This window comes from Triplophysa rosa, linkage group LG5 (genome assembly GCF_024868665.1).
Source record: "Triplophysa rosa linkage group LG5, Trosa_1v2, whole genome shotgun sequence".
Taxonomy (NCBI): domain Eukaryota; kingdom Metazoa; phylum Chordata; class Actinopteri; order Cypriniformes; family Nemacheilidae; genus Triplophysa; species Triplophysa rosa.
This window is the reverse complement of record NC_079894.1, coordinates 2,168,881-2,196,760: the sequence shown is the minus strand read 5'-3', so window position 1 is coordinate 2,196,760 and position 27,880 is coordinate 2,168,881. Positions and strand designations below refer to the sequence as shown.

Genomic DNA, 27,880 nt, shown 5'->3' with positions numbered 1-27,880 from the left:
TAGAAACATTTAGTTTATATATATACTCACAAATCAAATTTGTATAAATTATATTGCATAAAACAATTAAACCTTTGTTAATAGACACATTTAGAAAGTGTGAATCTAGATTAACTCATGTTTAGCCGTATGCTGTTTAACACAAAACATCTTTCATTTCTCTTTGCAAAAACTGCAAAATGGACCTCTCTCTCTCTCTCTCTCTCTCTCTCTCTCTCTCTCTCTCTCTCTCTCTCTCTCTCTCTCTCTCTCTCTCTCTCTCTCTCTCTCTCTCAACAGAATTGATCGACTATTCCGTTCAATCCATCTCTCCTTCTGTTTCTTAGCAACCAGTGCACCAATGAATTTGAGGGCTAAGATGTTTTATTATTTTATTTATTTATTTTTACAGGAGATGCTGCTGGCTGTTTGTGTCTTAAGTGTTTGAATTGATGTATTAATTATAAGAGAATCATGTTTGGACTTTTATAAGCAGCTTCATGCTGTACATGATAAAACTGCCTCGAATTTCACTCTACACATTTCCTCATCTGCATGGGAGGGATTTATGATCTCTCTGATAAATCAATCTTAATTTGTCAAATGTCACACTATTGAACATCATTCAGACTTCTCATTGCAGCCTTAACATTTGACCAAAAGAAAAACACACCAGCACACATTCATTCCTGCGTGACTTTCTGTAATGTTGAGCAGTAAAACACGATCTCGGTTGGATCAGTTTGGATCTCTTTACTTTGGTAACAGATAAAATGTCTATGCATCGTTTTGTCATTCCAAAATTAGTTCAGATTTGGTCCAGTAACAGCTTTGAGGTAAAAGAAAGCGAATTCATTAATTAAAGTCAGTATTTTGATGCATACGAGTCTGTTATTGTTAAATGCATTAGTCTCATTGATCACTGTCACAGTCGTGTTTGAGTTATTTGTGTATCTTCTTTAGGCCTCAACATCATAGTGTCCCCGTGCCTGCAACACACTTTCCTGTAAAATCAAAACAAAACAATGCATTTTATTAAGATGATTCATTTGAATAATTTTAGCACACCTAACCTGGCATTAAAATAAGACAAACGTGACAGGAATAAACGTCGGTATGTAAAAAAGCACTACAAACACAAACATTTATTTTAACGATATTGAAAAAAAAACGATATTATACTACTAATAATAATGTATTATAACAATAATAATTTTTAGTGGTTGTATTTCCTGATCTCTAATTAATTCTAATTTCTAATAAACTCAGTTGCTTACTGCGAATAATTAAAGGCCGTTTTAAACGTTTTTTTTAAGTTCTCCATATAAATATTTCAATGACAAACAATTATTATTATTACCGTAGCTTTAAGATTAAAATGTATAAATTAAATGTGTCCGGTTAACATATTTCATATAGGCAATTTAATAATAACTCATCTCTTCATTACTATTGCGAATTTGTTATTGTGTAATATTAGTATTATTACTGAAATTATAATAAAACGGCTTTATATTTAAAAAACAGTCTCTACAGAGTAAATCTGTTTAGATTAGCATTAAAACATCAATGTTAACTAGTTACGGGGAGTGATAAATGTCGCATTAAGTGCCTTCAACACGAATCTCGTGTGTGTTTTATATATAAAGAAAAACGCTGTAAACACGCGCGTTTGGCTAATATAAAGAATACACATGCAGTCCTGTCGATATGCCTTCATTTTATTTCGTGTTCCAATAGGTTCATTTGCTGCGTAAACCGCAAAATCTGCGTATTTCTATTGACCTAAAGGCTATTGATTTCCGATCGTATCAATACAGGAGGGCGCACTTCTTCATCTCAACATCACTCACATTTCACAAGAGCATCTCAACACACAAAGAGCTTAAATATTCATCCCGAAATATTCAGACTGGTGAAGGCGAGGGGCCTGAAAAATGAAAAACTTTTTTATAATAAAAAACGATGGCAGATATAGTTATCTATTAATTTGAAACATCGATTTAACCAGATGAAATGTGAATTAATTAAGCAATCAGAAACTGAGACGAAAGAGTCATTCATCAAAAGTTGTGTGAAGATTTGTCCCATAGATGAATATCTGAGCGGGCAATAACTCATCTGCTGTCTTTACCCACAAATTAAAATTTTCCCACATTCTGAAACCTTAAAAAGTATTTCGAACATTGACAAAAACTTCAATATGATCAGAATTTAAGTTTTAACGCACTCCTAAAAACAACAATTGTTTTAATCAAAATTAAAAGAGACAATATCTTCATAAAATAAAAACTATTGAAAACTATTGAAAATAATTGAACAATTGAATAATAATTTAATATTATATTATAATAATTATTTATTTATTTCATATTATTATTACGTGTTCCTCAGTAAATTACAACAATAAAAACAATAATGTATCACTAACAATACTGCCTTAATAATATTAATATCAAAGATTTTTCTTAACACACATCACAAATGTTTATGGTCAACAGTCGTCATATAAAGTTGTTGAGTTTATTCAGCCGCATGTGTCTTCAGGTGTCAGTTCACACTATATAATCAATATCAGAAATGAGTGGGAAAACTCTTTCTTTTATTAGTATATAAAAATAATCACAGTTCACATCAAACCGAGTTTCTTTAGAATTAATAAAGAGATCTCGAACAATCTTTAGCGCTCGCGGTGATTAAATAACCTGCGCGAACCTTATGTATACAGCCTATTTACCTAATAATACAGACCTATAATATTAGAAAATGTGTCTTGTTGGCCTAATAAGTAGGCCTATTACATTTCGAGGTCTACGAATAATAACAATATAATATAAACAATAATATAATAGTTATTCGTTTGCCCAATTTGCCGAGTCTCTTAACTTCTCATTGCTTTGACCTTTAGAATAAATCTGTAAATAGAAGTGCAGAAAGAATGGTCTGAAAGCGCTTTGCTTTTAAAAAAAGTACAAAGACCCACAAAACATCAAGAAAAGGTCGTGCTGTAATTGATAAATTGTGATATTGTGCTGGTTTTGATGACAGTTTCATAAACAAAAAAATAATGCGAATAACTGTTTTCGTAATGTTTAAAGGGCTGCAAAGTAATTAAAAAAACACGAAAGTCCGCATTTAATGATCTACCAGTGAACCAGCACTAAACAAACAACCTTAAAACTGAGAAGATTTGCATGATCGCCGCACATACTGAAATAATTCGCCTTCATTTCTCCTGCTAAATGTTTTGCAATTTTTTAACAAACATGTACAGCTTACACTATAAATCTTGAGTGGCTACAGTAAAATGAAGAACCACCGAATCCCCTTCTCTTCTCTAACCCTCAGACGCTCGTGAACTCTTATAACTCATGGTGGAGTGTAACGGAGGGTGAATTTAAGGCGAGCGCGCGTGGACATTCATCACAGCCGCGGTCAGGCAGCCGATACTGATGCAGCCGAGCCGAGGCGAGGCGCGCGCGCACACGGTTAACCGATTCAGTGTTGGCTCGAGAAGCGTAATTTATTTCCGATAGAAGTGCTCATCAATAGAGGGACATTAAAGCGAGAAGACACAGAGCTCATTTGTGTAACGTTGACTAAGACAGCTCTAAAGTGAGCCCATTACTTCTGCAGGCCTATACAGGCCCCATGCACTCAACTCTCTCTTTAACTGCTTTGACACCAACTAAAACTCCAGAAACAACGAAAATCCACATTTTAAGACTATCATATTTGACATTGGATATATAATGCAAGTAACACCAGATGACGAATTCTATAGGCTATTACCTAATCAACGTATTTGTTAAATATCTAATGTTGTGAACAAGACGGATGCAATAATATGAACTGCACTGGTAAAATGCAAAATATCATCCGTATGACAACACAAAAAATGAACACAATAAATTTACATTACAGCAGTGAAAAGCATTTAAATATATAATTAAAATACGGACACCTTTTCAGCTGTAATACACGCGTTTGCCCTAATACAGCCTAATAATATTTTTTACAATTCCATCCTTATTTATCACAAAATTATTTCAGCACAAAAATGTACAGGATTATATTAGATACCTGTTTTTTACCCCGGTTGTGCATCTCGCGACTGCGTCTCGCCGAAGCTGCAGGTGCTTCTGGTTTCGCGTTCCTTCTCTTTCTCTGCACCAAAACTTTCTGACCTGTGCGGCCCCCCTCACCCTGGGTCAAAAAACATAATTAATCAGTGTCAGTCAATATATTGATCAGATTTATCAATGACCACCTAAAAGGAACTACCATGCATCTCGTGCCAACGCACCAGCAAAACGGAGCACGGCGGCCTGTTTTCAATGTCTCCAGCATATTTCATCTCTTTACTTTAGGAACAATGCCACGCATAGTGTCATTTATAAAGTCAGAGCAGTTTTATCAGAATTTCTGTATAGCGCTTTTCACAACACATTTGGTTCACATTTAGATTTATAAAAATTGAGTGATAATAAAATTATATTCTGTCATCATTTACTCTCCCTCTTGTCATTTCAAACCTATGACTTTCTTCCCAGAGCACAAAAGAAGATATTTTGAAAATGTTTTTAACTGGACCCGATTCACTTGAATTGGTTTTGTGTCCATACAATATAAGTGAATGGGGTCCAGTGCTGTTCGTTTGACAACTTTCTTCAAAATATCTTCTTTCGTGTTCTGCGGAAGAAAGTAAATTTCATTTTTGGGTGAACTTTCACTTTAAGAGAATTAACTCCTCTGTACATAACAAAATACAAACATATTATGTATGTTTATATTTTATTTTCCTTTACTTTAGAAAATAAAATGGCAATTAAAAACGATTGTTTACAAACAACTTTATATGTAAACGCCTCCAATACACGGAAAAAATGTTGGATGACGCTTAGGAAAGATAGTATGTGGAGTATGTTACTTAAAAAATATTTCATTGAAATAATTGGTGTTATATTTAGGTCTGTGTATTATTACACGTAACGGTTTGTAATTCTTTGTGTTTAAGAGATCCAAACTCGTGCATTGACGCAGGTGAGTTTTCAGCACCACGGCCAGCGCGCGTCACGCGCAAAAGGCATTTTACACACACACGCACGCACACACACACACACACACACACACACACACACACACACACACACACACACACACACNGGTAGTCGAGGACGCATTGTGATCGGATCTCAGTGTAATGTAAACGCAATCCAGACAGTTTATCTACATTTACCGGTACAATTTCACAGAAAACCCCGCCCGCTATCATTATTCTCTCGTCTGTCCGAAACCTGTCAGACTGCGGAGCAGCAGAGGCGTATTAAGACCTCATGGTGCCCCTGGGCAACAGCCCCAGAGGTGCCCCCCCATCAACCCACACGCAAGAATCCACTCATTAAAAGATTTATATATTAAAAGATTTTATAAGAATGAAACTCAGCAATTTACAATATACTATTTTACAAGAATTATACATTAACATGACACTTTTGTAGAATAGAACACAAAAAACAACTCTTTTCCATTAAGTATTTTTAACAATTAGGCCTACTGTAGTTAAGGGGCACCTGCTTTCTGTTGTAATGTTACATTTCAGGTTTTGATGTAGTTTAAAAAAATCACTAACATTTTTTTAACAGGTGTAAATGTTGTGCGTGCCACAAAATGGGGGTACAGGGACGCGCGCGCACACACACACACACACACACACACACACACACGCACACACACACACACACACACACATGTCTGGTTGACTATCTCCGTGGGGACAGTCCATAGGCGTAATGTTGTTATACTGTACAAACTGTATATTCTATCCCCTATCCCTAACCCTATCCCTAAACCTAAAGATCATAGAACACTTTTTGCATTTTTAGATTTAAAAGAAATATTGTTCTGTACAATTTATAAGCTTTTGTGCCCATGAGGACCTCAATTTTGGTCCCCACGGTGACACGAGTCCCCATTGAGTTGGCGTGTATTCAGGTTTAGGTCCCCACCGGAATATACAAACATGAACACACACACACACACACACACACGCACACACACTGGTGCGCGCTCTCGTTCAAAGACAGACGCGCTTACAGCCTCTCGGCAGAAGCGCTGCTGTACAGCGAATAAACCACAGACACGCACTGAGCGCTCCGTGTGAAAGAGTGAGCACGCGCGATTTAACCCAGGATAGAAGCATCAGCACATCATGTCGGACTGACTGAAGACTCTTCGAAATCGATGGATTGGTTTTGAAATCATTTTTGCGAAAATAAGGTCTTTTCTGGAGCTCTGAGAGCAGGAGCGGGCGGGAAGCGACCTTCCCTTTCAAAATGGAACTCACGATGGAAAACATTGGAAACATGCACAGCGTTTCGCACTCGCAGGCGGGGGACTTGATGAATTCCTCTCACTGCAGACCGTCATCGGCTTCCCACCGGAACTTGGTATCCCACGGACGTTCGGCGATGGTGTCCAGCATGGCTTCGATCCTGGAAGGCGCCGGTGAGTACCGGAGCGACCCCGCACTGTCCGGTCACCTCCACCCGGCCATGACCATGTGCGAGTCGGGAATGAGTTTGTCCAACTCGTACACCACCCTCACCCCTCTTCAGCACCTGCCGCCGATCTCCACGGTCTCCGACAAGTTCCACCATGGCCACCCTCATCCGCATCACCACGCCGCGCACCAGCGCCTCGCCACCGGCAACGTCAGCGGAAGCTTTACGCTCATGCGGGACGATCGCGGCCTGGCCTCCATGGGCAACTTATACGGCCACTATCCCAAAGACATGTCCGGTATGGGCCAGCCGCTGTCCCCGCTCTCCAACGGCCTCGGTTCCCTGCACAATTCCCAGCAGGCGCTTTCGGCGTACGGGCCCGGCGCGCACCTGCCCAACGACAAGATGCTCTCGCCGGGAGGCTTCGAGTCGCACGCGGCGATGCTTTCGCGGAGCGAGGAGCATCTCGCTCGGAGTTTAGGGGGCCACGGGCACGGCATGATCTCTAACCTCAACGGCATGCACCCCCACAGCCACATGCACTCGCAAGCAAACGGATCCATGCTGTCCGACAGAGAGAGGCACGGGGCCGGGCAGAGCGGTGCTTCGGGGCAGGTGGAGGAGATCAACACAAAGGAGGTGGCGCAGAGGATCACGGCGGAGCTGAAGCGATACAGCATACCTCAAGCCATTTTTGCCCAAAGGATCTTGTGTCGGTCCCAGGGAACGCTGTCGGACCTCCTGCGCAACCCCAAGCCCTGGAGTAAACTCAAGTCGGGCCGGGAGACCTTCAGGAGGATGTGGAAATGGTTACAGGAACCAGAGTTTCAAAGGATGTCTGCGCTAAGACTGGCAGGTTAGTCACATATTTAACATTGAAAAAAACACTAAACTGACTTTTACGCGATTCGTGCTGAAAATGGCACAAGAGGCGCTTGTAAACTCACATTTAAATCACATCTCATCTTGTTTGAGGTCTGCAGCCTACAAAATAAAAAGAGGAACGTTTACATACATTTCTAAAAGAAGCTAAATAAATACTGTCGAGCAGGCTTTAGCACCCACCGACGCGCACTCACGTCTGCGTGAAGGCCAGCGTCAGGAAATCTAACGGTCGAGACAAAAACACACTATAACGAAAAGTATAGACGGTATTGTGAAGAAAGACCCATCAAGTGGTAACATTTATTTGAACCATTTTTAATAGATAAAGCGTATCCAACGTGGATTTTACAGGGCACTTTGCGCAATATCCTTTTTTTCGGCCACACACACACACGCACAAAAGGGGATAGTCGATATTAAAATCTCTTTATTCGTTTTAATTGTATTACTAAATGTTATTGAAACCGTAATTCCAGAAATGGCTTTTTATGTTTAGATCTAAGGTTATTTCCACTTGCACATTTAACACACGATTCTTTAGGACAAACCGAAAAGCTATTTAAGGCCAAAACGGTTGCGCTCTTGATGGAGGACATAGAAAGTTAATCCTGTGTGTCTTGGAACCATTTCTCATAAGGGTGACTCTTGGTTTTTAAGAGTGTGGATGTCTTGCGGACTGGATGACCATCAAACATTTAAACAACGATTTGCTGTCACAGGCTGATAAGGGGATAGACCGACGACAGATGGGAGATCAGTGCTCGCAGGTTTCCTGGTAAATGGTCACATTCGTGTGCTCATATCTTTTCGTCCTTAGGGCCCATTTGATACCCCGCGACCCTCTCTGGGGTTCAGAAAGCCGCGGCGCAAATAAGCAGAGTGTGCGCGCAATAGGGAGCGTGACCTCCACCTGATCGATAGCGCAGTTTCCCAGCTTCCCTTTTAACTGGAGCGCACGGATCAATGCTCGATTGGGAAGTGAGAGGCAGCTAACCACGCTGACGTTTAATTTATCGCGCTTTGTTTTAAAAACCTGATGATGCTCTCATGTCCATGCACGTGTGACGCGGGCTGCATTTGGATTTTACGCATTCAACGAGAGCGCAGATGAAATCAATAATTATGACGGAAAGAATATTTCAGAATACGCGTGTGTGTGTGAAAGTGAATACAGTCCAGATCTAGTTCTACACATCAGATTGAAGCCACAATAACAACCTATCGGATCAGAAGACACATTATAGTCGTGTGAAACGCATCACATCTTATACAATTTAAAACAGCCATTCACATGTTTTGATGCTCACTCTTAAAAATAAAGGTGCTCAACAATGCCACAAAAAAAGCCATTTTTGTCTGTATGGGTCTGCAAAACCTTCAAGTTCTTTACTGTGAAAAAGTAAGACTCAGCTGACTGAAAGGTTCTTTGAGAACCAAAATGATTCTTACATGATATGGCTATGAAGAACCACTTGCAGCACCTTTCTTTTTAACAGTGCACAATTTTAGGTCCTCCGGAAATGTTTAAATCATAAAGTTATTTTCACATCATGATTGTAAACCAGCCAACGTTTTACAATTAATGGTGTGTTGGTGCGAGAGGCCAATCTCGATTTAGTTTGTTTAAGAGGTCGATTCTTAAATCGGCAATTCAAATGTTTTAGGAAAAACAAAAACAGATGATGAAGTGAATGAATAAAGCCAATCTGTGGTTATAGCTGTAAATACTCAGCCATCTCTCACATTGATATTTGAAATGTATGAGTGTATTAATCAATAGGAATTCTCTTTTTAGTTTCTGTGGGCTTGTGAGGAACTGGACCCCTGAGACAGTAAAAGTGTCTTCGTGTGGTTAGAGAGGGCACATTAGTGACCTGCACAGGGACACACGTCCAATCTGTGGGAATCTGAATGTCTAATGGATCACTTGGCAACTGTGATTAATTGCTCCTCACCACAACTAAATCTCTCTCTCTCTCTCTCTCTCTCTCTCTCTCTCTCTTTTCAATTTAAGGGTGCTTTATTGGCATGACAAAGTGTACATTGGTAGTGTACATTTGCAGCTGGGCTGCGTACAAATAGTGCAAATATGTAAACAAACGAAAAGAAAGATAATTACAGTAATAAAATAAAAAAGTGTGATGTATGTAGTGCACGTAAAGTGGTTTATAATATAATATATGTAAATATAAACAGTGTTGGGTGTAACTAGTTACTAAGTAATTAGTTACGGTAATTTAATTACTTTTCCCTTGAAAAAGTAAAGTAAGGGATTACTCTTATTTTTTCTGTAATTTAATTAGTTACTTCTGATGTCATTAAACTAAATACTTTGTGTAATATATGTGTGTGTAATAGTGGAATTGACATCAAAAATCAAAGTCTAACTTTAAAATCTGTGCTTTAATGTTTAATTCTCACATTTGTAATACTTTGGTCAGTTAATAAGAGTATTTTATGTAGTTTAATATTATTTATTTAAATGAATTAAAAGAGCCGTTTCATGTCCATCCTTGAATCACTTAACTAATCAAGGTTGATGTAGGATATAGAAAGTCATTAGTAATAAGTCATTAAATACTTTTCGGAGAGAGTAATTTGTACAGTAATCTAATTACACTATTGAATATGTAATTAGTAACTACTAATTCATTACTTTCTCAGAGTAACTTACCCAACACATAAAAACAGAAATAGAGTATAGTTTAAAGGATAGATGTAAGTATCAGAATAAAGGGCTATAATAATATAATGTTGTGTAGATATATTGGACACATCAGGTCAGGGCAGATTGATTGTTTTCTCTTGTGTTGTGACAGACAGCTAACACACAGCAGTCCTTGTGTTCTCCTGACACACACGCCACTTTCTCATCGTCGGACACACTTTCAGACGTCTGATTTTTCCATCAAACATTGTCCGTATGTGCGTGTGTTTTGTGCATTGTGTTAGGAAGTGGAGTTGTGTTGAGATGACAGTGTGGACACCAGCCATGTGTGTGTGTGTGTGTGTGTGTGTGTGTGTGTGTGTGTGTGTCTGCCCATCTCTATAGTGAGTCTGATCTTAGTTCTTCATCCGTCACTGTGTCCAGACTGGATTCTCTCTTTAGGGCCAAATAACATCGCATTTGACTTTGTTGTTTTCTTTGGCTTTCCCAGTGAGTGATAGAGTTTTGTTTCATTTGTGCTGTAATTTTGTCAGTATTGTCAGATGTGAGGAGGACTGAAACATCAGGACTGAAGAGAGGATTCATTTGTGTTTCGGGGCTTCAGAATGATATGAGTGAGGGGTTTTCTCTTTTCTGATGCATTGTTTGTTGTATGCCGCTGCATTTGTAAGATATTTCTATACTTTCTCTCTCTCTCAGCATCAAAGGCATGTTATTCTTCCGTCACTCTAGTAAGATTAAAACTAGTAATATACGTAACTTTTTTGTAAACATTAAGTTTTAAATAAACAAGCACAATTTTTAAACTGTGAGAGAAACAAAACACATGTACATTTACGTTTATTCATTTATCAGACGCTTTTGTCCAAAGCAGCTTACAAATGAGAGCGAGCATTTAACATGTTGCCTTAAGAACCAAAATGAGATTTATAATCTCTAGTGCCGGTTTCAGACAAGATTTAAGGCTAATCCCAGACTAAAGTGAGAGTTTGAGCTGTTTTAAGTGAAAATAACTTGCCCTGACACATCTTAAAATATGTCAGTGCCATTGTTTCGTCTCACACCAGTAATGTTTTTTTACTAAAGCGTTTTTTAAAAAGTGACTTAAAGGGACAGTTCACCCGCAAAAGGAAAATTGTGTCATCATTTACTCACCCTCACGTTGTTCCAAACCTGAATAAATTTCGTTGTTCTGCTAAACACAAAGGAAGATATTTGGAGGAATGTCAAAGGATCTCATCCCTCATTGACTCCCGTAGTATTTATTTTCCCTACTATGGGAGTAAACGAAGGATGAGATTTGTTTGGTTGCTCGCATTCTTCCAAATATCTTTAGTGTTTAGCAGAACAACGAAATTTACACAGTTTATCCCCTTAAATAAACTCATTTAACTAAGACATAGTCCCGTGTTAAGATAAGCCTTGTGTGTGAATCCAGGCCGTGTTTTTTTCCGAGAGATCTACAGAGAAAAAGAGCCCAGAATTCTCCAGAGTCCCCTCCAGAACTGCATGAGATCTCAATAATGTCTCAAACATGCGCTCGGACTTTTTAAGATACACTGTAAAACTTACACGGTTTGACTTACTGTAGATTTAATGTACAATTTTGTTTTAAGCATACACTTACCTAGTTTATATATTTTTCATTCATAAAACAAGACTAAATATCTTGGGTCACTTTTCTTGTTATGTAAATGTATCGTAATTTAAGAAGTTTTAAATATTTTTACAGAAAACAAGAAAAATGCTTAGGAAGAATGTCATTTTTTGCAGTGTTGCTGTGCTAATGCCAGTCTCTTCTTGCTCATTTTGAATCTCAAAAGTCTAAGTGTTTTAATTTTGATTAAAGTAACTGAAAACAGTACTAATTGGAAAGTATATTAAGCAGTAATTAAATCTACCTTACTGGCAAACCTGCTGCAAAAACTACAGCAAAGAGATTTCTAGATTTGTATTTTTCATTGGATTCTTTTACAGCCATCCTCTGAAAGTAAGGGTGTGACAATATATCAACGTGTCACATATACAACATAAACATTAAGATATGTATCGTGTATGGCCATATATTTTAAATGAAACTTTTTTTTTTTTTTTTTAATTCAGTTTTGTTTTTCTGTCACAGATCCATTCAGTTTTTATTAGTTTACAAATTTTTGAATTAAACCTTGAATGTTGTCAATTCTTTAACCAAATAACAAATGTTACTGAAAATTTTGATGCAATCGTCTGAGACTTGATTCTTAAAACAAATGTAATTCAAAAATCTGTTACGTCTCCTGATCTATAAAAGAACAAACGACTGAAAAATAAAAAAACAGTGTGTATTGAGCGTATTGAATTCAATAATGATCGTTGAGAGCCAGTGACTCATTGTTTGGTGATCTCGATGCGTTTCAGTCAAATCCATCATTCATATATTTATATATTTTTAAAAGAGAACTCTTTCCTGTGGTTCAGACGTCTGAATGTTGCCGATGTGTCAGCGTGTGGCGATTCTGCTGTGGTTTCATTGCTCGGTCTGTTGAGGTCTGCAATCAGCCATTTCACACAGATTACTATAGCAACAACATTAAAACACGCCGACTTCATACATGACACCAGTTTTTATCTACTTTTTGATTTATAGTCATTTATATATTCATATAGCTTAAGATGATTCAGATAAATTTCATATCCTTCTATTCTTTCAGCTCTCATTGGAAATATGTCATGCACTTTTCGTGACAAAGTTTTTCTCTTAATTTATCACTTAATGCTACTATTCTTATTTTCTCAGTTTGCTTTGAAAAAACATCCGCAAATGAATAAGTGTAAATGCACACATATGTTTTGTGCACAGGAGCGAAGAATATCAGATTATTATGTATGAATACTTTCTGAAATTTATTGGTGAAATTGCTTTCTTGAAATATTCCACATTGACAACTTTGCAAGTTCTCTTGGATTCGTTGATGGGAGGTTTCACGGTTTGATTTTAAAGTTTCTTTCCCCTCATGAAATCTGAATATAGTGAGTCATCTGAGAGTGTTGATGGGAGAAAGTTGAAGGGCCTTTTCTATAAAAGCAGTTCATGCATGCAAACCATCATAAATACTGGTTTAGACTGTTTACATGCTGAATGTTGTGATCATAAAACTGACTTTACAAGTGAGAAGATATTGATACAATGAGGGCGTGAGTAAATCCATCTTGAGCCGCCTCTAATAGGCCTTTTTACAGACACCAGGAGGGAATTTTGGCCAAATAAGAGTCTGTTTAATAACATGAGAAGAGTGAAGAGAGTTGAACTAAGCTCTGAGATTACGGAGAGCGTATCGAGAGCCACCTGAAAAACACTCGTGTGTAATCCACACACACACACACACACACACACACACACACACACACACACACACACACACACACACACACACACACACACACATGTCTGGTTTACTATCCCCGTGGGGACAGTCCATAGGCGTAATGTTTTTATACTGTACAAACTGTATATTTTATCCCCTAACCCTAACCCTATCCCTAAACCTAAAGATCATAGAACACTTTTTGCATTTTTAGATTTGTAAAAAATATATTGTTCTGTACAATTTATAAGCTTTTGTGCCCACGAGGACCTCAATTTTGGTCCCCACGGTGACACGAGTCCCCATGTGTTGGTGTGTATTCAGGTTTAGGTCCCCACCGGGATATACAAACATGAACACACACACACAGCAAGAAGTGACCGAGACCGGACAGAAACAAACTACAACTGGTTTAAATCCAGACAAATTGAGAAATTACTTTTTGTAACTGTACGCTGTAAATTTGTTTGTAATCCAAACTAACAAACACCAAAAATGCTCAATATAACTAAAACAAGCAGACGTCATTGGGATTCAGTCATTTTAATGCTTTGGGTAAAACCTGGACTAACAACACTGAAGCTTGTATTGATCATGCATTTTTATATTCATTACAATATTTACATTTTCATAACTGTATTTTGATTATTATCCGTCCTCTAGTCATATTTCCATATTTAAAGTCCCAGTGAAATAAAAAATGACAATGACTATTTTTTTAACGAAATATTGCAGCATTTAGTGTAATACATTTTATCAATGTGGGTCATTCTCTTTTTTAAATTCATGTGCCCTCATAATCTTCAGTTAAAATCTGAAAATGCGCTTCCGTCCTGTAATGACTATCCATCTTAAATGACGTGTGTTAGACGGCTCGGGCGGAGCCTCCGTTAACTCCTCCCCTTCAACTGTCAGTCTGCAGCCAGGTCCGTTTCAAAATGCAACGGCTGTTTTATACATCCAGTCACATCGCAGAGAAAGACGAAAGCCACGCCCACTATTTTTCTCATTAGAAATTCAATTTCACTCGGAATTGCGTCAAAACACGGAAGTAAAAACGATTGCAACTTCGGTTCACGGAAACTTTAAATAGCCATGTAAAACATTTAATTTTTTAACGCATACATAACTGAATGACCTTTATAATGTCCAGTGGTCATACAGTAACTAAAGAAATTGCGACACATCTGTTTCATAGAAAATATAGGCCTATCTCCAAATAATCTAGAGTCAACTTTTAAAACAGTTTTTTTCTCTTAAGCACAATCAAACACTGAAGTCTAGATGTGATTTTTAAATGACTGACGGAATCACTTCTGTTAAATGATGCACATTGAAAGACAAAAGAGTGTGATATACAGTATACAATATTCTGCATTAAAGGGATACTCCACCCAAAAATGAAAATTCTAAGTTGTTCCAAACCTGTATACATTTCTTTGTTCTGTTGAAAACAAAGAAAGATGTTTGGAAAAACAACTGCGATTTCTGGGGCATCAGTAACTGGTAGAAAAATCTAAATGATATGGTGCCCCAGAGCTGTTTGCTTCCCTAAATCCTTCAAATTCTTGCATCAACTTAACAAAGAAATGATACAATAATATTTCCTACTGTGTAAATGATGTGCCAGAAATGTCAGCTAACACTTTTCCAAATATATTTCTGTGTGTTCATCAGAACAGTCTGATGCAACAAGTTTCCCATTTCATTCTCCAGCACATGTGAACAGGTTAAGGCGATAAAACGTAACTTTTACATCAAATTAATTACTGGATATGTTTCAGAGTCAAGTAATAACTCAACAGACAATAATCATGGTGAAAAATACTTCTTAAAGAAGCTGTTTATCACTGCAACATCACAACATAATGATCCCTCAGATTGTTCCAAACCAATCAATTTGGTCTGCTAAACACAAATGGAGATATTTGGAAGAATGTCAGTAACCAAACAGATCTCATCGCCCATTTACTGCCATAGTAGGGAAAATGAATACTATGGGAGTCAATGGGGGATGAGATCTGTTTGTTGCTGACATTCTTCCAAATATCTCCATTCTTATTGATTCCAATTTTTGGATGAACTGTCCCGAACTGTCCCATCTAAATCAGTAGATGTTTTGAGAATTGCCGGTCATGTCGAAATCTCAGTCTGCTGTGCTGTAGAGGCGAGTTACAGCCGCTGGGTCTCTCTCTCTCTCATTCACATGTTTGCCTGCCGCTGCACGTATCAGAGATCAATAATTTGGCCCACCATCCCCCCATTTCTTCGGCCTTTCTCTCTGCAACACATCGCAAAAGTATTACCCGCCATCCATTACGAGTGCCACAGAGCAACTGAATCACAACATTCACCAGAGCAAAAATTCACAGATGAACGGACAACACGTCTCACGCACACACGCTGAATACAGGATTGGCAGATCAGGTCAATACGCGAGACACCTCATGCCATACTCTGTAGTCACCATCATTATAAAACAACAGAAAATATATGTTTATTTAGAGGTAAAGCAAACCCGAATAAAATGTATTTAAAAAGATGAAACCTTGATTCACGAAAATCCTACGGTGTTTCAATGGTAGTGCATAAAACTGAACTGCATATAAAACATAAGCATGGTCCAAAAAGATTACCAGTAAATTTCTGTTAACAACCAAATTATAGCATAATACAAAAAACATGATATTAAGATGAAAAAACTACAAACAAATCCATTGCCATCATGATAGAACTACAATAAAAATAAAAAGAACGATATTTTAAAAACTATTTAGAGGGAGAAATCACCTCAAAATAGAAACGCTTTCATTTATTCATCCTCAAGTCATATTAAACCTGTTTGATATTTTGAAGAATGTTGATAATCAAACAACACTGAAGCTCATTGACTTCCATCGTATGAACACAAAACCACTGAGACATTTCTCGAAATATCTTCTGTTGTGTGCCACTGAACAAAAAACTCATATACAGGTTTACAAACACATAAAAACCAACAAAAAGCATTTCAATTTTTGACTGAAATATCCCTTTAACGTGTCATTGTGATATATCAACATATCAAAGAAATGATTATCAAGAAGGCAGAGAGCTGTTATATACCGTGAATCTAAGAAACGGTATTTTTCTCCACATCTTCAAAAGTCTGGAAACAAGGCTTAGCGCACAAATAAGAACACGTGAAACCGTCAAATATGAAGCGGATGATATCTGACATGAAAGCAGATGTGGAGGTGAGGCGGCCATTGATCGAGGGTGGGAGAGATTCCACGTTGTGAGAAACAGAGGATGGAGGCAAGTTGCTGAAATGATCGATCGGGTCTTTAATAATTGAGGAGGAGACCAGGAGTCTGTGTTACAGCGTCAGTTCTTGGTAAGCAAAGTAAAACGTGCGACGAATACTCACAGACAACATTAACGTCGGCCTGATGAAGAACAGAACGCTCTGAAAAGAGAAAAACGGTTAAGAGAGAATCGTGATAATCTGCCACCGGCGGCGTGAGACAGACTAGCCGCTCATTTACATAACTGGAATGATCTTCATTTGTACGCATCAGCAAATACACGTGATGTCTGAAGGTTGAAGTGACGCCTGCGATGTCTTCGCGACTCAGATCAGAATTCATGTACAGATCGGACACGGCAACAACTACTAAGCTGAGAGCGCAGCGAAAATCTGAGATGTTCGGAGAAAAAAAGAAATATTAGGATATGTGCAGTATTTATTTGATATCTAACCAAATGCAAACAAATGTGCAACATTGACTTCCACTGCATGAACACACAAACACATCTCCAAACATCTTTTGTGTTCTGCAGAAGGTGCCATTTTCAACTGTGTCTCTGACGTTTGGACTGCATGTTTCTACATGCGTGTGTGTGAAAACATAGCGGTGTGAACGTGTGCTCACACCTGTTTAAATGTCTGTGTATGCAGAAGCAACGTGTGTGTGTGTGTGTGTGTGTGTGTGTGTGTGTTATAGTGTGTGTCTGCACTACACATTGTTAAGGCTTATCTGACTGCACTGAATCTGTATTGATTTCCCTCCTCCTGCATCTCTGGGGCTCTCGCACCGCACCGCAGCCAGCCATGCAAACAAACACACACACACACACACACACACACGCACGCACGCACACACACACACACACATATGCACGCAGTGCCAGACGCGCAGCCCCCCACACCCTACAACACCACCGGCTTCAACCACCATCAACAAATCTGTCTTTAAAACACACACACACACAAAAGCGTCAGTCCACATGAGAGATCTGTCTTTAAAATACACACACACACAGACACGCACGCACACACACACACACACACGCACGCACGCACACACACACACACACACACACACACACACACACACACGCACACACACACGCACACACACACACACACACACACACACACACGCACATGTTGGGTTTCCATGTGTTATGGGGACATTCCATAGACACAATGGTTTTTATACTGTACAAACTGTATCTCATATTCCCTACCCCTAACAATCACACACAACTGTCTGCTCTTTTACATTTTCACAAAAGTTCATTCTGTGTGATTTATAAGCTTGTTTCCTCATGGGGACCAAACAATGTCCCCACAAGGACAAGGGTTTTGGATATTGCCATCTTTGTGGGGACATTTTGTCCTCATACCGTAGGGTTTACCCCCCCCACACACACACACACTCTCTCTTTTTTAAAGTATTTTAAGTATCGCTGGGTTTTAAAACAGTCCTATACCACTTGCTTCACCTGTCTATCAGAAAGATAGCCCCGCCCACATACTGATACCATTGGTTGAGCTGGATGCACTCACAAACCCACAGAATCTCTGAACTTATTTTTTTTCTGTACAACACATTATATATATATACACATATATAAAGCAGCTTTTATAGAATAAAAGAGTCATAAAAACAAACATTGACTTGGAGTCTGTAGGTGCGGGTTTGGTTTTGCTATGACTTCTTGACTTTCAGATCAATCAGAGTGTCTATGAATGATGTTTAATCGAGCTGGAGGAGATAGATCTGGTCTGTCAGATGTTTGTCCACCGACACATTGATTTTGGACACCGGTTAGGAAACACAGAACTCTGAATGAGAGAAAATCCACCAGTGCAAATTCTTGCCATAGTAGTTTTATATATAAAAGATCTCAGCGATATACTTTAACCGAGAGTATAGAGAAAAGGGCCTTTTATGAATATTATAACATTGAACACATATTCTGCAAAGAAATTCAAATAAAACCTCCATCTTTCCTTATGGCAACAGCTTATCAAGGCAAGAACAAAAAAACCCATTTGAGTAAAACTGAAGAAGGGACTTTATATACTCTAAACATCACAGCAGCAACACGACATGACAAACATTCTTGTTTGGATATTTAGCGAGCATACAGTGTAGATTACACGACAGCAGTGTTAGGACGACAAAACGAGGCTTGATCACCGCTTCTATCGAGGGAGCTACACATTTAAATAGTCTCAATATGATCAACTTTTAATATTTCTTGGAGGACGATAAAGCAATCAAGGCTGATCGAAAGTGAGTGAATTATTTAATGTCATTTAATCTAAAAATATTGCATCGATAACTTACATTGATATTGCAGCGCACAGCAGACAAAATTCACATGATGTTGCTTCTATTTATAATGAAAAGAGCTCTCTCTCTCTCTCTCTCTCTCACACACACACACACACACACACACACACACACACACACACACACACATACAGAGAGAGAGAGAATGCTCCGCTATTTCAGTCGCAAGACACAAGCATTGCATGAGAATAATTCAAATTCATGCCATTGGTGGTCAAAATAATATCAACCGTTCCATGAAATATTAATGATTATTACTGAGAAAAGTGCATCGCCCGAGACTTCATGAGCTGTAAACTCGTTTAATTTTCTTCATATTAATAAAGTATCGACGTGTAGCGCATCTAACCCAAAGCATACACTGATTTCTGTGCGTATTTGTGGCTTCTAAATATTTTAAAAGAGCAAAACATTCAGTCCTCTTCCAAGGTGTCTGGTCTAAGAGAACATACATGACGTTCTCTTAGATTTTAAAGCGATAACAAACCATCATATGTTAGGCACTACACGGAATTATGTATGGAGGATTCTTGTACCTTATTTCGTTTTTTATGTCCTCATCGAAGATATAAAAACATTCTAGATCCGGTGTACAAAACGAAGGCTTTCACACACGCACACAATTCTTTTAAACGCGAACAGAGAAACAATAGAACATAATATATGCAGGATATATATGTTTTGTTTTTATTTTAGGCTATTGATTATAGGCCATAAATATTTGGTTATTTTGATAATTGTGTTATCACTGCTGACAGAAACAACGTGAAATTCAATTATTTGGGCGCAAATTAATTTGGATCCGACTGACGATTTCGTTTTTTTTAAGAGTTGAGGTTCTACTGAGAAAATAGAATATACGACAAGAGCCTTGTTTAAGCCAGAGAGAGAGAGAGAGAGAGAGTCCAAATATAGTTTGGCATGATTTAAGACTATTTTAAGAAGCGAGAGGAAACTAATCTTGTGCTATATTTCATCATCTGTAGAATTAAACATCAGTCGTGTATTTTGTTTGGCACACCAGCATGATGTCATGGGTGTGCATTGTTGTTGAGCAGGCTTTGATTGACATGACTGTTTCTCGCCAGCAGTAGCCCGGCCCGCTCGGGAGAGGGTTCGTTTCGCCGCACCCAAAAACAGATCGGCCCCGCTCAAGCCATCGATCCCGAGCCGCGGCCTGGTGCGGTTAGTTATCGATCCCATCCCCTCCCTAGCCACGCCCACATTCACACACACAGACCACACCCACCTCAGCAGAAAGCATGTTCATATGCACATGTACTGTAACTGGAATGTTCACGCATTCATGTGGATATTAGTTTGCTGTTTTATTTGCCTGATTGACTATTGCGACGGGCTTCTAATTCGGAACGAACTGAAAAAAGGGCTCTAGCTCCAAAAAACACCAATCTGGTGTTATTTAAAAAAATGTGAAGAAAGCTTGGTGAGCAACACTGATGTGAGTTTAAATTGACCCTGCTCTCACGTTTATCCTGTGAAACAGACATCATGTGTTTGAGCAACGCAAATGAAAATACACAAGGAACACTTTATAATTTATCCACCTGAGTGATTACATATCAGAACTGGATTACAAAACTAAACACAAGCTGCCAATGAAAGTGTCATGTGCAAACAGTGAAAAGCTCTTCCGTAGCGAATGCCTGTGTGCAATTTCATTATAATGCGGTTTCTAAAGATTAGTCAATACAGATGATAATTTCACATTTTATTTTTGCCACGCATGCAGTGCGGGTTTATATAATCCCGATCAATCAGACAAACGCATGTTCTGCCTTCACTTCTGTGAATGCGTATTTAAAATACATATAACTGAATATATAAAGCAGCTGATCTACAGTTAAAAATGAAATCGAATTATTTTCCTGTATTAGGGGAGGTATGAGGTCTGCATTAAAGAAAAGCTTCGTGCAAAGTAAAAACCAATCGATAATTAAGATGCAAGAAAATGCGCGATAAGAATTCAAAATCTTAAAATAAGCAAATGCAACTGAGATCTGGAAAATATAAGTTCATCTGCATTACAGAATATGAATTATGACTATACCTAATTGTTTTGAACGCATTCGCAAATAAACCCAGTGTGATTTTTTTCCAAGAGTAAAATAAAGAATTCAGGGGAAATAAAAGAAAGAACAAATGTTTACTCTGAAATATGAAGGTTCATCGAGGGTTCTTGATCAGGCTGTCAGGGTGGACCTTTGTTTTTAGGAGCGTAATACTGTTCTGACGCTTAAACAGTTTATTTCTTCCTAATTACAATTTGCTCAGATTGCAATGTGTTCCACCCCTGAGACTTGAATAAACTGCGCGTGGCATGCGTTTTAAAAGCACTGCATTGTGTTTACATCTGAGTAAGGCATACATCTTCCAAAAACAACAACTCTGTTCTCAACTCACTTACTCGCCTTCATATCACAAAGGTAGACGATCGTTTGCTCCAAAACAGGAGAGAAAGAAAATATTCCACTTCGTGTTCACGGCGCATTCAAACACGCGATGGGGTTTGACATCAAGCATCATTGGTTCTTTGCACTTAATAAATCAACACCCGAGATTGAGTGCGCAGACGCGAGCGCTTCACCAACGTGCCACGCACCGCGCACCTGCGCACTATTTCATTTGGCAAACAAAAAACAAACAAACAAAAAAAAAAAAACACTTAGTAAGGGATATATTTTTTTTTCAATAGCAAATAAAGACTTTGGTCTGTTGCTCACACAACCGTATCTTATAAAAGATTAGATCACATGTTTGGGCAAACTATTCATTTAGATCAGCATTTCAGTTTAGACATGATGTATTTATTTAAATATAAAGAATCTATACAATGGTCAGATCGTATAAATTAAACACACGCAGGCATGTACACATAAATAAAGACGTCGAAGTAAAAAAACGGAAGGTTTGAAGCACGCTGGATGTTGTTTTTCTTAAATAAAAGTGCGTCTAATGCCCGGGCAGAATATGCGTCTTTCTTCTGTCTGCTGTTGCCCTAAAAGCTGCAATGATCGATTTTCCTCTGTTTTCTCGCGCGCACGTGGTCCAGTAATCAGGGCCCCTTCCCGGGCCATCGATCCGTATCGATCCCTTGAGCCCAGTGCGCGCCCACGCGAGCGCGCGTGACACCGGGAGGCGGATGGTGGGAACGAGCAGGAAAGATGCTCGATACAGAAACAGGAGACAGTTGGACAAAAGATCTGTAAATGTGGGCTAGCGAGGATACACGTGGCACGTATAGGAGGACGCGTTATTGTCGTGACCTCTCCACCAGTCTTGTGTCTTCTGCTTGATCTCGTGAAATTCATGTATTAAGTCTTTTAGTTTACAGGGCTGCAGCTGCATCATTTTATAACATGTTTTATGTCTGTCTTAACAGATGGGATGTAGAATAAAGTATTTAAGACATTCAGTTTTGTTGCATATGGCCTTAATATTGGAAAAAAGCTGAAAATGGAATACAGACGCAGACAGACAGACAAATAATATTGTGCACTAGATGTGTTTATTTAGCATCTGAACGGATGTGTTATTTTGGATGTTGGTGTGCGTGCGTGTGCGCGCGCGCGCGTGTAGTTTGAAGTATTATGAAGTATTGTGTGTGTGTGTGTGTTGTGTATGCGATATAAGTGTGTGTGTGGTGTATATACAGTATAAATGTACGTGTGTGTGTGTGTTGTGTGTTGCGCAGTGTTATATGAATATGATGGATGAGGGCGCTTCTGCTTTAGACGGCAGCAGTAAACAGATTTGACTGTGTAGGGTGGATCGATGGCTCATGGCTCTCTGTAATTAGACACACAGCGCTCAGACTGACATCAGCCGTCTCAGCACAAACTCACTGGGGGAACCCTCACCGCAACACAGTCTGTGTGCAGACACAGTACAGAGAGAAACAGAGAGGAATGCTTTCTACTGTACATTAACAAACCGTTATTTCATGAATGATAACAGTGAGGACTTTCTCTCTCTCTCTCCCTCTGTGATGGTATTGAGAGTAAAAAGCCCATAACACGTTTCCGGTGTTTACAGAGTCAGACGTAAATCTAAATCCTCCAAACAGCTCAGAGAGGGAGAGTGGATTTTACCTGAGGCTTCTCACACACCATTCCCACAGGACACACACACACACACGCACACGCACACACACACACGCACACGCACACGCACACGCACACGCACACGCACACACACACACACACACACACACACACACACACACACACACACACACACACACAGCATTTGAATATATTGGTTTGTGCTTGTGTTTCGGTTAACTACATCAGTGTGCACATCAAATAAACAGACCAGCATTCGATGCATTAAATGCAGATCGTGCAGCTTCACTCTATTATGCTGGCTATATTCATTTTTCTTTCTGTGCATAATTTACATTATCCATCGCTCATCCTCCCATTGTACTAAATGGGTCCCTTTTAAATATCACAATACATTTCTGTATGATTTTTAAAGAACGTGATCATTCTGCACGTGCAATAAATTGTAATGTGCCAGTGCAGCTAAATGAATAAAAATGCACTTTATTTATTTACTGTTTAAAGTCCGAGTGAAATTATAATTTACAATGCCTATTTTTTCATGAAATAGTGCAGCGATTATTTAAATAGTTTATCAATGTGGGTCATTCTCTTTTTAAAAATCGCGTGCCCTTATAATCTTCAGTTAAAATCTAAAAATGCACTTCCGCCCTGTAATGACTTAAAAGACGTATGTTAGACGGCTTGGGCGGAGCAACCGTTAACTCCTCCCCTTCCACTTCAAAATGCAGCGGCTGTTTTAATACATTCAATCAAAACGCAGAGATAGACGAAAGCCACGCCCACTATTTTACTCATTCAAAATATTTCATTTCACTCGGAAATGCGTCAAAATACGGAAGTAAAAACGATCGCAACTTACGGTTCACGGGGACTTTAAACCAAAAGAGCCTCTGTTCCTTTTGTTATCCCGTCCTAACAGTCAGCATTATGGCTATGCTATAAACACTTGCTTTCTCTGTGCATTGCATTATGGGATACAGTACCGCGTGCAGTGTGCACCTGAAGTTTATAGAAGCGTACGTTTAAGTGTAACAGTAGTAGACGACTAGTTTACAACTTTTTTTATGAAGCACTGCAACACTGCAAGTGAACTATAGGTATACTGATAGTTTACTAGCTCAATACTTATAGCACGTTTTTAATAGTACAATTTGAAGTACACTGTAGTGAAAAAACGATTTAATAGTCTACTCAATCTAGAGATAACACTACAGTCAAGTATACTCAAGAATACTTCATCTTCTAAATTAAAAATATAACCGAATGTAAAGTAAATTGAATGAATTTATACACCAAATATACTTTGACTCTTCTGTTATTATACTTAAGTGTCAATTTATGTCTAAAAAGTAAATAAACAGATTTTTACACAACGTATTTTTAGTTTTAGTTGAAAAAAGTATATGTGAATAGCATACTTACTTTTCGTAAGTGTGGCTGTACTGAAGCATGTAAATTGCGCATACTCCTTAAATAAAAAACTCAACCATCACATTAAAATATTCTAAATCTTGAATACATTAAAGCTTAATATCTCAGTATCAGTCTTAAAAAGTCTAAATATCAGATTTGTGTTTAGTTTCGTGTTTAGTTCAGACAGCAGCCACATGAAATCACTCACATGATTCTGTCAAACTGCATGTTTATAAATCCACACAGTTCAGCTTTCTTTACACTCTCCTTCTGTTCTGTCTTTCCGTGTCTCTCGTGACAGCCTGCAAGAGAAAGGAACAAGAGCAGCACAAAGACAGAAACATGGTGCCCAAGAAACAGCGTCTGGTCTTCACGGACCTGCAGCGACGGACGCTCATCGCCATCTTCAAAGAGAACAAGCGTCCCAGCAAAGAGATGCAGATGACCATCTCACAGCAGCTGGGCCTGGAGCTCTCCACCGTCAGCAACTTCTTCATGAACGCCCGCCGTCGCTGCGTGGACCGCTGGCAGGACGAGCACGCGGCCAGCCCGGTTCAGCCCGGCACCTCGGCCACCACCTTCTCCAAGGCCTGAGCGCCGGAGGGCCGGACGAACCTCTTCAAATCCAGCAGAAGATGATCTACGGCGCCCATCAAACCTCACAAACGTCCTCTTACTGAGACAATGAGAACCCAGAACACCTTTCGGCGCTTTCATTTTCTTTCCGTCTCTTGTGTTCGGTATGTATTCCTTGTCATTTTCCTCCCGTGCTTGATATTTGAGCTAGACCTCAGTCTGTGGGTTAGTGAAGCTACGATACGGAAATTTCTCTCTCATAGAGTAGCCGAACGGACAAAGGCAATACGAATTTCAGCACACGCTCCCCCTTTGATTTGGTGCCTGACGTTGACCCCTTGTTTGACCTTGATGAGGATATGATGGCATTGTATGTTTTCAAGCGTGGTCGCCACAATGTTTTCCTCATCAGACAGATCTCAGATGTATTCACTGCCAGTGTGGCTCGTTGTTCTTGCTTCAGCACAATGATAAAGGGATGCAAAGAATCAATCAATCCTCTGTATCGGCCCCTAAAGAATCATTTTACCGTGGGGGTCTTACAGAGATAAATCTGCGTAGAGCAACGGCGCCACCTGCTGGACAAATCCATGCGTTCACCATCTGCACCACTTCATGCTGCCTTCAAGTCATGCGGAAGGGTTTTTGCAGTTTACATTTTAAATAGACACCCTGCTGAAAAATACTCTAAATTATTGTAATGACTTTAAAGGGTTATAATGGGAATCTTTACTGGTAATGTGTTGGGTTCTATTGGTGGGATGTTGTGAATGAATTTAAAGGTTAATGATGACATTTGTAATGGAATCAATAACACTTTACATTGTTAACATAAGTAAATGCATTAGCTAACGTGAACTAACAATGAGCCATTTTTTTTAGCATTTATTAATTTCCATTAAAGGAAAAATAATTGTTCATTTCGCATTATTTGAATATTAACAGATACAACTTTTAATTTTAAATGTATCAATGAATGCTAAAACTAACATGAACAAAGATGAGTGAATGTTTGTTCGTGTAAAGCAACGCATTCATGTTTACAAAGAAGACCTTATTGTGACGTGTTACAGAATTTGTACTGGGGGTTTTTTCAGCAGGGTATAGAAAACAAATTAGTACATTATTTTATTTTGTTAATTTAGTTTATTAGAGCTAACACAGAAATGACGACTTGTTCTGAATTTTTTAGGCAGCACTTCCCGTCATCCTCTTCAGAATTAAATACACACTTTATGTGGATCACACACTGTAAAACAATTTCCACATACAATTTAAAAAAGTAATTTGACAGTTCTTTAAAAAGATTTTAATGGTTTTAAAAATACAGTCAAACCCGTAAAATTACAGAAAAAGACTGCACATTTACGTTAAAGTTATTTTACAGTTTATTTCTGGCGCCCCAGCTGCCAGAAAATGTACGTTTTTAACATGATTTCTTTTTTTTTTACAGTTTGAAATACGACAAATTTACAACAACAATCGGGAAAATGTTTTAATATATATCCTTATGTCCTATAATTTTACGGGGGGGGAGTATTTTACGGTATATTTCTCGTTTTTCAGTTTACAAATAATTTCCGGATCTTTTTTACAGTGCGTGCTTTAAAAGCTTTCGGTCGGAGTAGAAGAAAATGATAGATTTGCCCAACACATTTCATTTCAGTCTTGAAGGCAGTATGAATGGACCTGTACTGATTTATTGCTCTCAAACTCCAGTCCAGGTTACTGGTTTGAGCTCTTTCCGTTTTTCTTTGCATTCATAAGCGTTTTTCGCTTTTTCATGTTGTGTTTTCAAACTCGCGTCCAAAGATTCTTCCAGTTACCAAAGAGAAAACAATCAGTAGTGATTTAGAGAAAAAGCTGTTTTTTGTTTGTTTGTTTTTCTCCGGATGTGCAGCTTTTAGTGGCCAAACCAAAAGGTAAAATGTCACTGTATGATAATTGTGTGCCAATGACAGTTGCCTTAACGATAATCATATAGAGGACGTGCGCGCGCGTGCGCGCGCTCACCTCCCGTCGCGTGAATCTGACAAATCGCCGGAAATCTCATCCCCACGGCCGTCTGTTCTGGAAAGCCAAATTTACCAAAGCTGTCCTGCGAATGAAACTGTAAATATTCCTCTTCTACGCTTTTCTTTCCTCTTTCTCTCGGTTCCTCTATAATAATGATGCGGGTAAAATAGTAACATAGACACAACGTTTGTATTTAATGTCTGGACTCTTTGTGCTCTGTTGTGTGAAGAAGCACCTTGTCAACAAATCAATGAGAAACAAAGACTTGAAGAAGAAGAAGAAAACCAAAGCGTTGTGTGTGACGAGAGGTTGTGGAGGAAGAGAAACAGACCCCTGACAGGAGTGACCTCTGAACCTCCGCTCACCTGTAACAGCGGATGATGGTTCTTGTGTCAGTCGGTCCAGCAGAGGCGTCTCATCCGGACCATCAAATCCTGTATGTGTGGCCATACAGGTAAGACAGCAGATGTCTGTAGCACTAGAGAGCTGTCGACAGGTGAAGATGTGTTTTTTAGCAAGGTGTCGTTACAAACATTACAGACATGAAGCAAAAATGTGAAGGAAGTGAACACACACCTCATTTGTAGTGAGAATCAATGTGGCTACCTCACAGAAACACAGTGGTGTGTGACACAGCCACTGATACCAAAGATTCTTCAGCCTGCCAGCTCAACCCACCTTCATCATCCTCCTCCTCATCACTGTCCTCTTCTCTCATCTCTCTCAACACGCACGCACGCACACACACGCACGCACGCATTCTACAAAAATATGTAGAAAAAAA

The 27,880-nt window shown here is 38.9% G+C and overlaps 1 protein-coding gene and 1 long non-coding RNA gene across 2 annotated transcripts; one reads left to right on the top strand and one right to left on the bottom strand.

Annotated features, from left to right (window-relative positions):
- Nucleotides 1-394: 394 nt before the first annotated feature.
- LOC130553889 (uncharacterized) lies at nt 395-24,920 on the bottom strand. The gene is made up of 3 exons (XR_008962922.1): nt 24,713-24,920; nt 4,063-4,185; nt 395-983 (listed from the first exon to the last, which is right to left on the bottom strand). It is a non-coding gene; the product is annotated as an uncharacterized LOC130553889 (long non-coding RNA).
- onecut3b (one cut homeobox 3b) lies at nt 6,120-27,844 on the top strand. Its single transcript, XM_057333072.1, has 2 exons — nt 6,120-7,338; nt 24,806-27,844. Exons 1-2 carry the CDS (start codon nt 6,315-6,317, stop codon nt 25,096-25,098), a joined length of 1,317 nt encoding a protein of 438 aa, XP_057189055.1. The 5' UTR covers nt 6,120-6,314; the 3' UTR covers nt 25,099-27,844.
- The last annotated feature ends 36 nt before the right edge of the window (nt 27,845-27,880 follow it).